General features: G+C 39.7%; 1 protein-coding gene across 1 annotated transcript; it reads right to left on the bottom strand.

The window, feature by feature from the left end:
- Positions 1-851: 851 nt before the first annotated feature.
- LOC127477230 (pancreatic triacylglycerol lipase-like) lies at positions 852-14912 on the bottom strand. The gene is made up of 13 exons (XM_051801263.1): positions 14809-14912; positions 14330-14378; positions 13422-13576; positions 12847-12972; positions 10511-10645; positions 9371-9479; positions 8159-8278; positions 7808-7927; positions 6280-6398; positions 5036-5165; positions 3952-4063; positions 2142-2309; positions 852-961 (listed from the first exon to the last, which is right to left on the bottom strand). Exons 2-13 carry the CDS (start codon positions 14376-14378, stop codon positions 898-900), a joined length of 1407 nt encoding a protein of 468 aa, XP_051657223.1. The 5' UTR covers positions 14809-14912; the 3' UTR covers positions 852-897.
- Positions 14913-16583: the final 1671 nt, after the last annotated feature.

The following is a 16583-nucleotide window of genomic DNA, read 5'->3' as shown; positions in this document are numbered from 1 at the left end:
ATGATTATAAGCATTTCAGTGAAACTTCACTAACATTTGAAATTTTCTGTGCAGATTTCTCAAAATAATTCTGTTTAGGTCATAGAAATCCTAGAATAGCTTGGTTTGGAAGGCTCCTTAAAGACCACCTAGTTCCAGCCCACCTGCCATGGGCAGGGACACCTTTCACTAGGAAAGGTTGCTCAAAGCCTCATCCAGCCTGGTGTTGAACACTTCCAGGGATGGGGCATGGTATGAGCTCAGTTCAGCATTAACACCCCAAAACACATTCGCAATTCTCCATCAAGTTGACTATTCCATCTCTAACAGGTAATTAAACTTAAACTTCTGTCCTCATTTTGTAACCTCTCACCGTCCCCTCCTATCTCTCTTTCATCTTTATCTCGTGCTAATTCTGGGCTTAGCCTTCAGTTTGACTAAGAATATCAGATTCCTTAATCCACTCCTCCTACTCACAAAGCAGATCTGCTTTCTTTTGGTACTGCCCAGGAGCCACTATCCAGATTCTGTCACCTGCCCCCTTTCCTCCTCTGGTTTGAAATTATTTCAAAACAGGCTGAAAGCAGGGGAACACAACTGGTTTTGGCTCATTCTCTCCTAAAGCTATTAAAAAAATTCTATCTATAGAGAGATATCCATAGACTTAACCTCTGCCTCCCAAACTAGCAAAAAAAACCCCAAACCAAAACAAAACAACCAAAAAACCCAAACAGACAAACAAAACAACAACAAAAAACCCCCAAACAACCAACAGCAACCAAAAAACCCCCAAAGCCAAAACAAACAAATAAAAACCCCCAAACAAACAAAATTACCCCCACATATCATCAGTATACGACTGCAGACTCCAGTGTTTTCTGCATGAGTAGCTTTTATTGATAGCAAGGTTATGTGCTGTTAGCAAGAAGTAAGAGTTTGCAGAACATCTTCTCTCACGCTCTCGGACCCACAGAAATGGTATCTGAAGAAGAAATAAATGCAAGCACCTTGAGTTGTCAACATTTCTTGAGATTATACAAGTGGATTTGTTTTAATGTAAGTCAGCCTGATTTGTCATGTGACACGAATGGACAGAACAAATGTTGAGCATCTAAGTTTGAAATATTACTGCTGGGGAAAGCACTGATAGACTGTGTCCATTCTACTTTACTGCCTGCCTTCCTTTAATTTTAGTTTCTTTTTCTTTTCCAGATTTTGTGCTACCATCACTATGTAGATGACCACAACTACTTGTACAGAGGCCATGAGTCAGTAGAAAAGTGAGTTCCTATCTACAGGAATACACTTCATCAGTGATGTGCTTTGGTGTGGTGAACAGAGACTAAACTGGACCTAGAATCTCTGCTTTAAGGTAAGTTAAAGTGGTGCCGTAATCACTTCCCTTTGCTTGAAATTGTTTTCATCTCCCATGTTGTCTTTTAAGTGATGGAATTTTAACTGTGCATTTGTATATGGATCTAAAACTTACACTGTACCTCCTGTTCTAGATACCAATTCATGGGGTGGATAAAATAAAATAAGCAAATGAGGGACTTAATTACTAAAAGTCCAGGAAAAAAATGGATTAGTTAATCCTACCTCTGTAATCTGAACATCAAGCCATATTCCATGAAGTCTAGAGCAATCGCTTTTAGCCTATTTACTTCAATTTTATAGAGAGGCTTTAAGTGCAGGCTCTAAGTACTAGTCCTCATTGGAAGGCTTATTGTCACCATCCTCTTTTGTCAATCATGACCTCAAGGATCATCCATATCAATGGAATACTTCTGCTGGTCCCAGCTGACTGTGAATCTGACACAAAAACAAGCAGTTCTTGTGGAGCTTGGCAAGAGTGATGCTGACAATCCAGCCAGCACTAATTTTTCTCACCCAAAGAGTTATACAGGAAACTTGCTCTTCTAAAGCCTGGAAAGATTTTAAGTTTTTCTTTCGAGTTATTTAAGGTCAAGACTTGAAGTAGTAGTGAATCAAACTATGGATCAACAGTGTCTTGAAAAGAAGGAAATAAAAGGTTTTCTTGAGGGTCTTTTTCTTTTAATGCTTTGAATAGCTTTAGTTGTGAAAAGGCTTTCAATCCACTCACAATTTTGTCACCTATCTTCTCAAGTAACTTTCAAGATTTTCCCAATGGATATACTTACTGTGTTCCATTTTGTCCAGATTCTACTGTGATAGTTGAAGCTCCTAATTTAGGCAAAGTTGGATTAATCCAGTTGTTGTTCCAAAGAAATTTAACCTTTGTAACTTTTCCAACATTAACTTCTGCATCGATGTAGGCTGTGTAAGTGTTGTCTGGTTTGAGAGTTCCCCTGTGAAAAACAACATTTTATGGATGTGAGGCATGCCAGCATCTACTGTTAATTACCAGTCCTCTCATTGGCCTGGCTGTGGTATCAAATGAGTAGAGAATTAACAGAGAGACAATATTTATCATATAATATGGTAACAACATTACTGCCAATTTTCCAACTTAATTCATCCCAAATCAGTGTTTTTCAGAGGCAGGTAGGCCTGATATGCTGCAGTCACACCTCACAGTGAGGACTCAGTTAGAGGATAATCCCTGTGGAGGTGGTAGAGTTTGCTCCCTGTTGCTTATGTAGGGAAGGGATTTTTTTGCATATAGATGAAATTTTCATTTAATGTTAGTTAATTTATATGATACAGATGTTGGGTTTGTTTTGGATGGGCAGAAGGTTTATCTACTAGCTGCTCAGCCTGGCTGTCTAGCAGAGATTCCCACACTGTGGCCAAGTAACATGGCCATGTCTTCCTGGTATCCCTGGTTTATAATCTGACTACTTGCTTCATATCGCACCAACAGAGCAAATTCTAAATGACAGCAGTTTGAGACTGGTGAAGGCTTCAGCTACTGCATCTCACTGAACATTAGCCAATACTTCTCCAATCCTTTTCTTTGCTGTCTCTCAGACCCACACTCTATTTTCTTAAATTTACCCCTGTCAGCAGACATTTGAATGAATCACCCAGAAGAAACCTCTATAGTTTTATCAAGCTTCATGAGAAAGACGGGACTTTCATTCCTCCCCCTAGCTTTGTACTCACTCCTGCATCTGCCTGCAGAGGAGAATGTTTACTCCCCTCCATATTAAAAGACTTATGGTAGTGGAAGTAATGAGAGACAGGACAAAATCCGTCTGCCTTTTTGTTCCTCTGTTGGATCCACAGTGGTGCCTGGTAGGATACAGCAAGTTTTGCTGGAGAAGAAAAGAACTTCACATCCAGCAACTGTATTGAAACAGGTCCTACAAAGCTAGAGAGGGCTGGAGTGCATCCCATACTGCCAGGTCTGCCAGATTCATCTCAGGTGAATGCACAGATGCATGTGAACTGGGATCAGCTCATAGCACACACCTTCTGCTGGCATGAGGATGTGAAGTCCTTGGAAAAGTGGAAGTGGCATAGTTATAAGTAAAAAAAGCAAAGAATTAAACCCAAACCTCACATCAAAATGCCTTCTCCGTATTTTTCATAATTTCAAATATTTTAGTTGAAGCAAACAAGAAAAATGCAAATAAACAAAAACCACAAGAGGCAAGGAAGCAGCTTCAGTGTAAGCAGGAAAGATATGAGCAACAAAAAGTAGATTTTTTTGTATAGTAAATCATAAGGTAACTTTAGCTGAAAGCAACTGTGGCAACATTTTACAAGCCTGTGAAAGACAAAAAGATCAGAACTCTCCTATTGCAGGTCCAGCAAGTCCTTCGTGGAACAGCAAGCAAGCAACACCAAATTCTGGCATTTTAAAATCCTGCATTTTAACCTTTTCCCTTCAAGTGTAAACCCAGAGTGAGTGAACTATTGCTACATTTACATCAGTGATAGAATTTGATCACTAAAAAAAGATCAATTTAAACAGAATTATTAATTAAAAATATGGATTAAATATTCTAGAAGAGAAGTTTCTTTTCTGTTGAACAATTAACTTACTTGGTGACCTGGTGCTGCTTTGTGTTCCCATCACTGCCATACAGGGCAACATTTACATATCCATTTACTTTACTCTTTCCAGAGAGGGTCACAGTTACTTTGTACCTCCAAACTATACAGAAGAAATACAGTAAGTTAGGCTGTACCCAGGGAGAAACAGTCTCTAAAATATCAAATGCTGGCATTTTGTCTATTTTTTCCTGTCTGTACACAGTAGTTGAAAGCAGAAGATACAAAACACCAATGAGTCAGGTATGTCATTATGTCCTAATGAGATCAACATCAGAAATGGTAGACATTTGTGTTACTTTCTGGAAAAGAAAAAAGAGAAAACTGGTCCCTACCATAGTAAATACAATATAGATTTCAGCATTTTTAAGGATTTCATACACAGTGACGTTGGAAAGAAGGCCATGTTAGGAATCAATACAGAATCTAAGCAGTAAAAGAATCCTGAAGCTAAAGGAAAATAATTTTTTGGGCGGGTGATTTCTTTCAGTGTGCAATAAGCAAAAGCAGCTTGAGAAGATTGTGATTTGTGTTTACAAAGGTGAAGGAAGAACTGTGTTTTGAGAGCTGACATTTAGGATAACTAAGGTTGTAAATGAGGTTCATTTGGTCCATCCAGTTCTGAAACCAGGCCAGCTGTGATTGGCTTGCTCTTGGCCTTTGTCAAATGGAGTTTTGAACATCTAAAAGGTAGAGATTTCCCAGCTTCTCTGGACCCCTCTTCCCGCCTTTAGCCATTGTCATTGTGACTGTGATTTTCATACTACTTAATAAGAAATTCCCTTGCTGCAACTTGCGTGCATTGCCTATCCTTTCCTCTCCTTGCACCTTGTAGTGCAATCCACTAAACATGTCAGTGATCTTCACTAGACTCTGTAGTTTGCTAACAGCTTTCTTGTACTGGAGGGCTCCAAACTGGGCAGTAGTGTTGGAGCAAAACAGGAAAAAGCATGAAGAACTGAACAGCCCTTGCACTATGTTGAGACCTGTTCATCTGTTAAAATTGATTGTAAAGCAGGAAAATTAAAATTTTTTTTACAAGGAGTAGGTAGCAATGGAAGGAATCAAAACTCACGAGGAAAATCCCTGGCCTCTCCAGTATTCAGGTAAAATTTGAGAAAGTCCTCTGTAATTTTCCCTTTGAATTTATCTGCATAGTGACCCATATTTGGGCATCCTTCTTCTGGGCATGGAAAACATTTTCCCTAGTGAAAACAAATATATCTATTAATAACATTATCCAGCCAGCCAAGAACAAAAAATTAGTCGCAGGACATATTTTTAATATACCCACCTAACTGGCCCTGTATCACAGCAACAGATTTCAAGTAACCCTTTCTATGACTTGAGAAGGATCATGGGAGCTAGCCAGCTTTCTCAGAGGCTCTGATTTTTCAGGGCTCTGTGCTGCTTCTTGGGCCATTTAGTTCAATCCAACCACATCAGTGCCAATCTTGAGTAGTCTTGAACTGGAGCAGGGAAGAGAGGTGTCCTTCCCAGCAACTGATGAGAAAGAAGGATGTCTCCTTATAGCTTCAGGTTGGGTCAAGGGAGGCTTTGTCTTGAAAACAAACCTTGCTTTTATCATGAAAGCAGCTTTCTAGTATGGTGACAGAAGCAGGTAGTCACCTTCTCCCAAAGCAATCTGAGAAGTGTGATCTCTATTACCCGCTAGAATGTGTAAAGGTTGATCTAAGCGCTGTGCAAGTTTATACCTCTGTCTGTGCTGCTTGTAGGGTATGATGAGCCTGTCACCTTCCTGCTGCTCTTAGACTGTAATTCTTTGTCTCCCAGTCTGGGACAGGGAAGGGCTTCCTGACCTTGGTCCATAAAGCATTGCTTTGTCCCTGGAGCCATCTTCAGTCACCAAAGGACTACAGGTTATCACATATTATTTTACTTCTTGTTCTAAACCCAAGAAACCTAAGCTGTGTTTGAAAGCTTGCCTGCTACAGTATGGGATCACAGTCCTTGCTCTTGATAAATACATTTGGCCATTACAGGGACAGCCTGTTCTCTTTGCCTCTTCCCCAGTTCAATGCAGAGGAGCAGGCCTGGGGAAGCCACACAGGCTCCAGTAGTACTTCAGGGCTGCCACACCAGCACCAAACTAGATATGCCCCTGTTCTGCTACTGTCTTCTCCTACTTTCACCTGTGTCATCTGCACAAGCTGTAATACTTTTGGATGTCTGACACCTACTCCTCTTACAGATACATTCATTGGATGCAAGCTAGCATAAATACATTGAATTTCAGATGCACAGATAAGAGCCACTATTTTCAATAAGGTGCATCATGAAGTTCTGAGACATACTTACTGATTGAAAAAGATCATATGAAGCACAAGGATAGCCTAAAAAGCCATTAGGGTAGATGATGCTGTCCAAGTAATACTTGTAACTCCGCAAATGATTGCAAGCCACAAAGTCCCGGGTTCCTGTGAAGAGATGCTTCCAGGTTAGTTCTTCCTTTCTGTTACCCTTCTAGGAAAGAGATCAGCACAGCCCTTGCCCTGTGATTGGGATGCATCACTCCTGCTCAAAAGCCTTAACACAGTTCTTGGAGCATCAAACATAAAGTTGGAAACTAACTTACTTTTGGGGAATTGATGCCCTAAGGAATGTCACTGACTCAACAGGTATAAAATGCAAACTTGAAATGCTTTGTGGAGACTGTGCAGCTCAGTGCAGCCCCTGCCCCCCAAAACCCACTCATTTGTGCAATCTGACCGAGTTTAAATAGAAATGAGAACTGCATGAGGCAACAGTTGCATTACCATAACAAAAGAAAACCAAATGAAAAGTATTTAACAGTGAACTTCCTAAGGCAATGCTGATTTGCCTCAGCTGAGGACTTCAAAACAAAATTATTATTTGGGGGTGCGTAAGAAAGGAGACTCTTAGATTAAAATAATGAATATATTATTTTTCTTTGTGTTGCCTTTACTTTCCTATCTTTAGGTTAAAAAGATCATATACAGTGCAGTTATTTCTTTGTGCTTTAATTCCCCACTATTAATAACAAGTTTACTCTATCCAAAAAAAAAAAAAAGGAGAAAGAAAAAGTAATGCCTCCAGCTGCATTTAATAAAAGATGGAGTAAAAGGCTAGTTATCACAAATCAGTTCATGGATTCCCAGAGTTTAAGGTGTTTGCAGTAGTATAAGAAAGACCTTAGATAATATACTGAAAAATCTCCACAGCAGAAATCCTCTGGGGTTTTTTTTGTTGTTTTTTTTTTTTTAACATAATGTACAATTTAAGTAGATAGACAGAAATTTTGTAATACTCAGAGATTTTATTAGAGCCATATAAAACAACAAAGAACAGTGTAATTGAGCAGCTATGTGCCAATCTTTTTTTAGCTGGCTAAAAGTAGACGCGATAACATCAGGGCAACTCGGATTGTAATCAGTAACTTAAAAAAGAGTTACATTAATTGTTCTATCTCAGAAGAAGAATTTCAGCTGAAGATACACTAACAGGAGCAGCTGTGAACATCCTTGCCCTGCTCCATCAGTGCTGCTGCTGAGCAACTAGACACAAAGTGCAATGTGTGCTACAGGCCCTTCTAAATTTCTTGGCACAGTTCCAGTAACTTTTGTTTCTGCTATTAGATACTTTAGAGGAGACATATTTTGCAAAGGCAAACCCTTTGTCTTGTTTATTTTTTAATGAGCTCTGAAAAATTGGGTGTTTTGAGCCTATTAATAGTTTTGCTGTGCTCTGCAGCTGCCATTGCTGGTGGACACACCAAGAGCTAATGCAAAACACCTGAATTAGAGAAAGTGGCTACACCGTGACAGGTGACATACCCATGAATTTATAATGGAATCAACATACGTACCTTCCCAAATGCCATCGAGATCTACAATCTGTGAGACAGCGTTCTTCCCACACCCTGGCATTTCCTCTCCTCCATTTGGATAAAAGTCAATATGTCCTATTGCTGGTCTTATGCCAAAACCTGAAGCATTTAAAACATTGGTAAGCATGCTTTAAATTAACATTGTCTCATACCTGTAGCTGCTGGCTTCAAGTTTGTCTGTGCATGGTGTTTTAGGAGCTGTTAGTGACCAGTATGGTGTATTCGTTCTGTGTCTGTGACAGCACAACAGAGTCTTGATGAACAATTGACTACTTAAGTGCCATAGGGCATAAATAATTCAGTATTAATACAGTAGATATGAATACTCACCTAAGTTGGGGATTGTGGGAGCTGAGTCTGTATGGATAATGTCAACAAAGTCTGCATCAGATTTATCCAGTCTGACTTCAGTTGGAGTGCCTTGAAAATAAGGTTGAGCAGGGTCCAGTCCTGAATGAAAATGACTAGCATTATGTATAGATAAAGAGAAGTAGATGTAGAATCATTTCACATAACACTGATTGATTATATATAATGACTATCAATATACAGTTGCCTTGGGTTCCTCATACTAGGTAATATAGGCATTAATTAAATGATGATGTGTGCTTTCTCTTACCAAGTGGCTTTTCTTCCAGGAAGTCAAAGAGGTTACTTTTGTGAAACCTATTAAATTTTACTAATTTATATATTTACACCAATATTGAATCCCAACCCTTGGAAATAACTTTTTTTTTTTTAAATTTAATTGAACTTCCCTTTAATAATGTTCAGACTGAGGTTGCTGTGTCTGCATCCCATATAACTCATGTGGTTTCTAGCCCACCTTGCTTGAGAGTACTCAAAGAGGAATTTCAGCTGATAGCACCCCGTGTGTTTGAAGGTGTTGAAACCTGCCTGCCTACTTCTGGCTCCAGTCAGATTTTGGGAAAAACATCTTGTTTTGAAATGACGATCTTGGCTTTTGAGCCTAGCAGAAAATAGAATTGATTTGCTTCCCACATTACTGCAGCAATTTCAGGAGCTTGTAAAGTCTTGCAAATTACACAGTTTTTGCCAACTTATAGTTGCATCTCTTCTTGTCCCTGGGCAACACATTAGGGTTTGCTTTTAAACTGACTTTTGTAGACTATTAGTCCAAGGTTCACCAAGCCTGAAATCCCTGAGGAAAAGTAACCAATTGAAAAGGGTTGTGTTAATAATATCCAAAATTGTCTTTTATGCATGAAAGGTCACTCTGCTTAATGCACAACGCTCTTGGTGCTGCCCGTGTGATGAATAAGGAGATCAAACCCATAGCTTTACCTCTGGAAGGGCTGAACATGTTAGAAAATTTCCTTTGCTGTGTAACACATGTGCAAGCAAAATAATCATCATGCTGACTGTTTTCCCATGCTTATCGGGGCATGGCTCCTTGGTGTACCATAAGAGGCTGAGTTCTGTAATACTCAAATTACCTTGACTATCCTGCAGCCCATGGATAAAACCAGAAGAGGAAATGAGCAGCAACGTTTTGTTTGGTGGCTGAAGTCACTGACTTACCAGTTATTCTTCCAATCCCTGGCCTCCTCCTGCCAGCCTCACCAGCAGCATGTGCTCCAAGGCTGTGCCCGATTATGTGGACATCAGCCGGAGAGTATCCGTATTCATCCTGGGAAAACAACAACAAAGAAAAATTGCTACATCTCTTTTCATCAGCAATAGGGAAGACTAAAAAGGGGTTGAAAAACTAGTTCTAATTGGACCACTGACTCCTCTCCTATAAGGAACTCTTATAGGATTTCAGCATCTGTTTGCCTGTATAGTTACTTATGTTCAATACATAGATTTTTCAAAACTCCTTATTCAGGTGCTCCCTGCCTTTGGAGGCTGTTACAGCTCCAGACAGTTCTGTTCTGAGAGGCACTGTACCTGTGTCACATTCTGGGCCTGTTAAGATTCACAGAATGCTTATCTGGCTTACGAGAGTCAGCCAGGCAGGAACTCTGAGTTGCACCTGAGAGGTTGGGCACCACATGCAGCTGGGGGAGAACATGAGAGGAGAGATACCCTCAGCCTTTTTGGACAGTAACTCAGGAGCTGCAATGCAGATGTAGAGAGTGAGACATGGGTCAGAGCACTCCTAGACCCAGCATGCTCTCTGTTTTTAGTAATTTATAGTTATTTTGTGGGAAATATGTGTTGAAAGCAATTAGATTAAAAGAAGGCTTCAAACCAAGCATCACTTCCCATGTGAAGCTGCCTACAAAAGTGGGCATGGGGCACCTCCTGCAGAGTTGGGTACTGTCGGCCGTGACTTTCCCTGGTGGGTCCTGCTTGTCCCCAGCCACTGTTGCTCCCTGAGAGTAGTTGTCCTCCAGCCTCTGCTGACTGGCAGCTTATTTTCTGGCATTCTTACGAGCTCTTTAGTAGGTTTTGGTAGGTTCTGTCTCCATAAAGAAGCAGTTTGCCGTGTCCATTATTTCTGCCTGGCTGTACTGTGGGAATATCTTGTTGAAATTCCTATCCCAAGGTTGTCTAGAACAGTTCTTTTAAGAAAAGGTCTGGTTTCAGCACAACTGAAATGATCGTGGAGCAGAAGACTGTTTTCTGCTGGCTACATCCACATTCATGGAAGTTCCAGTACCGTATTTCTTTCAAATCAGTGTTATAGCTATAGCTTTGTACACAGAATACTCTTACCATAAGAACGTCTACAAAATAAGCGATTTCGGCGCCTACGACACGGATGTTGTTTGATGCCTGGGTGTACTGACATCTTGCACCTCTCTTCCAGTTCACACAGATGCAGTTCACATCTTCCACAGTAAGCATCCTCTGTTTCATAAAACAAGAGTAAAACCCATGGTAAATACAATACGGAATCGAGTCGTTTTGCTTATTGCAGCTCAACTCATATATTTTGTGTGAACTTGTATGACAACCTTTTAAGAACCAAACCTGTAGCATGTGGGTGTGGTCGTGCCTGCTCACAGTGGCGTGTGTGCTCACACAATGCTGAAATAGGGTGATGTGCTGTAGGAATGGCCACAATCATTTCAAATGCCTATAGCAATATTTTTTACAGAAGGGAAAACAATATCAATAGTGCTACTTTTAATTTTTATTTTCAATCAAACTTTGTATGTAACACTAAGAGCTTTACTTATGTACTGATTCACTTCAGTGATTTAAAAATACTTATTTAATTAAAATTGAATTGGAACTTACATTTTTGATTATAAAAATCAACAGTGTTTTTCTGATACAGATTTTTAAAAAAGAGAATGCCTTTTTATAAGAGGGTGCATAGACTGATGGTGTTCCTGAATATCCATTCCAAATTTATTACTTTATTTGGATATAGATAGATAGATAGATAGATAGATAGATAGATAGACAGATATGCAGGCAGACGCCTTATTGTCTGCCACAGAATGAGAAGCTTTACTGCCCTCCACTGAGCTGGATTGTTTGGCTAAAAGTATTTTGCTTTAGAAGCTTATGTATAGTTATTCTTCTATGCTTTGTGTTCAGACATTATAAAGCATCCAAAACCAGTTAAAACTGGCAAAGGATAAAAAAGGCAATTGAAGTGTCTATGACCATGTTAGAAGTAATAAAAATCAATGTGCAGATAGGATTATTGCTTAATGGGAAGGAAAGTAAGTAACAGATACACATAGGAGGGTTGATGTATTCACAATCCCATTTGCTCCACTCTTTTTTAAAAAGATTCACTGAGACCAAATTTTTCCTAAATATAAATAAATTGGACTGTTGTGATAAAACATAGGCCACCATCATGGAGAAAAAAATTAAGGATTTATCTCAAGCCTCTACATCCTTGTGAAAATTGATCAAATGGATTCAAGGTACTATCTGAAGGAAATTATGAGCTATCTTGTTGACTGTGAAGTTCTAGCAAAAACCCTCTATTTTAAGAGGGGAAAGGGGGAGAGAGAAAAGTGTGAAAACATCACTATGTTTCTAATACTGTAATTAAATTATTAACTAACAAATCCAACAATCATTTGTGAATTTTCATAAAGTGATAATCAACATAGATTTTTTTTTTCAAGAGAAAGTGACAAATAAATTTAATCTCTTTTCTTTTTACCTAGTATCAAAGAAAAGTAGGTGATGGGGATGCAATAAGTGTGAAATGCCTTGATTTAAGTTTCACATTGTTTCTGTTAGTGATCTCATAAGTAAAATAGGAACACATAATTTTAAAAAATTGTGGTTATGTTAATAGATTTTTGAAAACCGTATCATGCAAGTGCCACCAACTGGGATTTTGCTCTGTGCTGTATGACCAGTAGCTTTCATTAGCTACAGCTGCCACATAAGCATGTTTGAAGGACTTGAGAAAACCACAAGCTGGATTTGCACTTTGTGTGGGGACAGGGTTAAGAAATAATTCGTGGAATTAGCAGAAAAATCAATAAAGCAGAGTGCTTTACTACATTCAGTGTTCATAGTAAGTGTTAGATTGAAAGCTTTGTTTGAAATGCTCCCCTTGAGGTCCCTTCTGGATATCATTTCTACAGCCTTATTGCTCCTGATAATGGCCAGCCCAAACAGCCCCCAGCCCCCAACAGCCACACGGCAGCCCAAGCCTTTGTGATAAACTTCCACATCTAGAAACCTGTTCCTTCTCTGGGGAAAACAGGATTCAGCAGCTCTGAGTCTGCAGTTATTTCTGGAATCATCCTAGATCCTAAGCAGTATCTTTATCCAGGGTTTGTGTTGTTTTTACCAAGAAAAAGGACACTTATGGAGTCAAATCCTGTTGTCACTTACTTCAATAAAGAGAAGAACCTTATAGATTTTGCCTCATGCTTTTCCTCAAGGTGCAAAGCTACATATTTAAGTTAATAACAATTTGAAAATGTCACCTTTTTCCCCTTTCTTATCACTTCAAATATCATGAGAAAAATTGGTTAGAAACAGGGAAATCAGACAATTTTTAGGATTGTGTTTATAAATGCAAACTAAGGTACCTCAGAGGGACAGGATGTTCCTGTGGTACATACCTTGCACATGTCTGACAGCCAGTGTTCTTCTCCATTGTCTATAAATCCATGTACTATAAATCTGGTCATCCTGCTCGTGTTAAAATTGGAGTTCTCAATTGTTGACTTATCAACTGCAGAGACTTCCTACAGGAATGCAGATATTAAATTAATGTAGATAATAAATTAATAAACCTTTAAATCTGCTTTTTGTAAATAGTTTTTCAAAATTGCAAAGACCTGAACTATGGTTATCTGTATAGGTGTTTAAAAGTTATGCAATGTTAAACTCATCTGCAAGCATTCACATGACTATGGCTTAAGGTCTGTATTTCCATTCAAACAGGCTTTGACACATATCTTAGAGCAGAAAAGACTTTACTTTTCAAGTGTTTTCATTTTGTCTGTGGAAAAAAATACCCAAAGATGCTCAGTTTCCAGGTACTTCTCAATGGGGACTCTGCCAAGGAGCTGGAAGAGGTTGTCTCTTGAACAAAGTGGAATTTTTAACACTTTTCAGGAACACAGCTGAAGCCTGTGTTTATTCACGATTTTTACATGTGATTTACTAATGTTTAAACTGCAACAGTTCTTACTTGAAAGTCAGTAGGATTTTCTTTTGTGTACAGGAGGAAGTGAATGTCTATACTTTCTGGTTTCCAGGGTAACTTATAGACTGGTCTTTCTATAGTCCCAGACCATGGCGCATCATCTGTGAAGCATCCAAGCCTTTCATAGCAAACTTCTTTACCTGTAGCATTAGGATCAGATCAATAATACACGAGTGAGCAGAGAAGAGGAGCAGTTAGTCAGAACTCACAGCATCGCTTCTCTGGGGGTCTCTTGATTCCTTTTAACAGAAAGCAAAGACCAGAAGTTTCCCCCTCCTAGATCTTTAGAGGCTACAGTTTGCTGTAAGGAAAGAAGCCGCCCTCTTGCTTATCAACCAAGTCTTCAGAGGAGTTCCTCTGTGGTATCCTCTCTCATACCTTGGGTATCTTTCCCCAGATGTTGCTTTTCCCAAAGCAAAGACAACTGAAGAGTTTCTCCTAACACCAAGCCAAGGAATTGCAAATGATCAGTAATAAATTGAGACTGTGCTGAACAGCTGACTGCACACAAGAAGTCACATTACACAAGCCAGTGTCTTCTGCTGAATATAAAACTATAGCCTCATTAGACTGCCTCCACTCCCCGCCCCTGGCTTTTTCTCCATTTCCATCACTAAGAAGAGTACAAGAAATAATTCCCTAGGCATGGTAGAGCAATAGCTTTGTTCTGACATAGGAAACATCAGCATTTCTTGCTTATTCCTAGATTAGAATTTCCAGAGTGGAGAAGAGGAAGGACAACGTGCACATGCATTCATCTCACCATTCTTGTATGGGACAGTGAGCCATGTAACCTCAATCAGTAACTGTTAAAGCACCATGTTGTAAAATAATACCTCACAAAATACAGCAACATAGGAAGGCAATATAAATACTAATCCCTAAATGCTTACCTTCTGCTGCACTGAGAAGGAATAGGGCCAGTATCCTAATTCCAAGCATCTAGAACAGTAGAAAAAGAAAGAAGAAAAAGAAGCAGCTGGGATTTGCTAACCCACTCGATTAGCAAGCACACTTAGCTTTCTGGTGCTGAATTTTCTCAAGGTGAACAGGGTGCTGTGACTGTCTTCTCTGCAGCATCTGTCTATGACTGCTGTGTACGCAAGACAAGCGTGAGTCAGCTTTGTGCTTGCTTGCTCCACTAGAGACTGGGGGGTCATAAATATACTAAAGCATAGCTTAAATCCAGAGTGATTTTTGTCCTATTGAGGCTGCACTTTTTTTCCCTAATCAGATGTAGAGGAGCTACTTTAGAACTATCATGAGGAATAGCATAATGTGAGCTGTAATTCCCCGTTATACTTCTCACGTGGTGTCGTGAGAAGTCAAAAACCTGACAAGGTAAAAAAAACCCCAAATCTGAACTACTTACGATGCAGCCTCTCGAAGGTCCATGCAGTAATGTGCAAACTTTGCAAGCACTTTTTATAGTCTGCTTTATCCTTGGAAATGTTCCTAGAAAGATAGGAATATTTATTTCAGATTATAGATTATAGCTAAACTGAAAAACAACTTTAATGGTTGGTTTCTCTGAAAACTCCAAAACCCATGGACATAGATTTCTTGAATTAGTGTGCTGGAGGCCGGAATAGGATTGGAGCTCCAGAGGTAGGATAATTCCTAGGCAGCAATGCATCAGGAGCAGGACATTAAAGAGAATTATATGTATCTGTGTGTTTTGTCTTGGCTGAGAAGACTGTTATTTTTAGTGTTGTGTAGTTGGGACTACTGGGGATCTACTGGGACAGTTAGTAGGGAGCCATACTGTTTTTATGTCTCCTTCCTTGCCCTGCATCAAGTGACTTCAGGTGTGGAATTCTCCTGTGTTTCTGGGTCTTTTGTGCCCCATTCCTGACATCAGCTCAATTTGTCAAATTCAATTTGAAAAACTTCTTAGTGGTTGGTTGGTATATTCTTTTCATAGTGAAAGAGCCTTATCTTCTCCTGATATCACCTTAATTTCTTTGTTGAAATGAGTATATGTAGAAGGACAATTATCTGACCCTTTGGATCCTTTCTATACTACCTGTGTAACCCAAGTTTTGAGAAAGCCCTTCTCTGAGGGATGAACTGAGAGCAAACACACTGGAAAGCTGTACAAATAACACACAAAATTCCCCCAGACATTGGGACATGGCTGGTTTATATAGGAACACTATAGAGCTCAGTAGGTTGTTCAATTAGATACATCAAATAAAAGGTGATAAATAGCCTGTAGAAATGAACAGGACTAGGCCTGGGAACCCCTTGGACCTGTTTATTTTTAGGAGAAGGCTGTAAGTGAACTCAGGAAGAAATGAGACCTGAGCTAACTCCACTTAGAAAGCTTTGTCAGCTTGGCTTTGCTTTATGGCTTTATGGCCATCTATGTTTGCAGAGCTGATGTTCCCTAATCTCCACCTCTGGGAATGACCAAATGGATACCAGCTGTGTGTATAGGTGTTACACTGCTATTACCTGTGCTAGTGGAATTTGTTTCTTTCAACAGTAGTGAAATTTTATTTTGTACTAAAATATCACTTTGATACTGATTTAGAGCTTAGTGCTCCCATCTTTAATTGGAGTAGCATTTTAGTTTGTAAATATGTTCATGCCAGTGATATAGGAGAATCAGTACATGCCCTAGTGCACTGACAAGTTTTAACACTTGTTCAAAATGGGGGGGGACAGTCTTTCCCATTAGTTTAAGAGCTGGTGGAAAAGATTTGAGTTGGGATTTTATCAGAGCTAGTCTGCTGCTCTCTTCAGCATTGTAATAACACAGGGCAAACAGCATAAACAGACAATTTCTTAGGCCGTGGTCCGTTGGGTTTCAGCTCCTTCAGGAAGAATGGGCAGTGCTGGGGTGCATGTCCTTCCCTATGATGCAGGCTGCTCTTTGCCTGGAGGAGCTGTTTGGCCTCCTTGTGGCCTCACAGTCAGAGGCTTTGGAGGAAGGACGGCATTTGAAAAAGAAAGCGATAAATTAAGGCACAGCTACGTTTCTGCAATCCTGAAGAAGATGTGGCCTGGAATAGGAACATGCAGAGGAAAGGACTGAATTTGTGGAGTTGCAGGGTGCTCTGGCTGTCTCCTGGGACATGGTGTGGTGCTTCCCAGCATTGTGCACGTTTTCCTCACCACTTTCTTAGAAGTTTATCTGCCCAA

The sequence above is a fragment of the Manacus candei genome, unplaced genomic scaffold, assembly GCF_025592945.1.
Source record: "Manacus candei isolate 608988 ecotype Guabito, Panama unplaced genomic scaffold, ASM2559294v1 h1tg000050l, whole genome shotgun sequence".
In the NCBI taxonomy this organism is placed as follows: Eukaryota; Metazoa; Chordata; class Aves; order Passeriformes; family Pipridae; genus Manacus; species Manacus candei.
This window is presented reverse-complemented; position numbering and strand designations above follow the sequence as displayed.

What these genes read in the sequence shown, in the direction of transcription:
- LOC127477230 (XM_051801263.1), bottom strand. Translation starts at nt 14,378, where the DNA reads ATGCTTGGAATTAGGATACTGGCCCTATTCCTTCTCAGTGCAGCAGAA. An exon ending in GGCTGTCAGACATGTGCAAG is followed by an intron (nt 10,646 to 12,846) that starts GTATGTACCACA and finishes TTTATGAAACAG; the next exon opens with AGGATGCTTACTGTGGAAGA. An exon ending in TCCCACAATCCCCAACTTAG is followed by an intron (nt 7,928 to 8,158) that starts GTGAGTATTCAT and finishes TAAATGCTTCAG; the next exon opens with GTTTTGGCATAAGACCAGCA.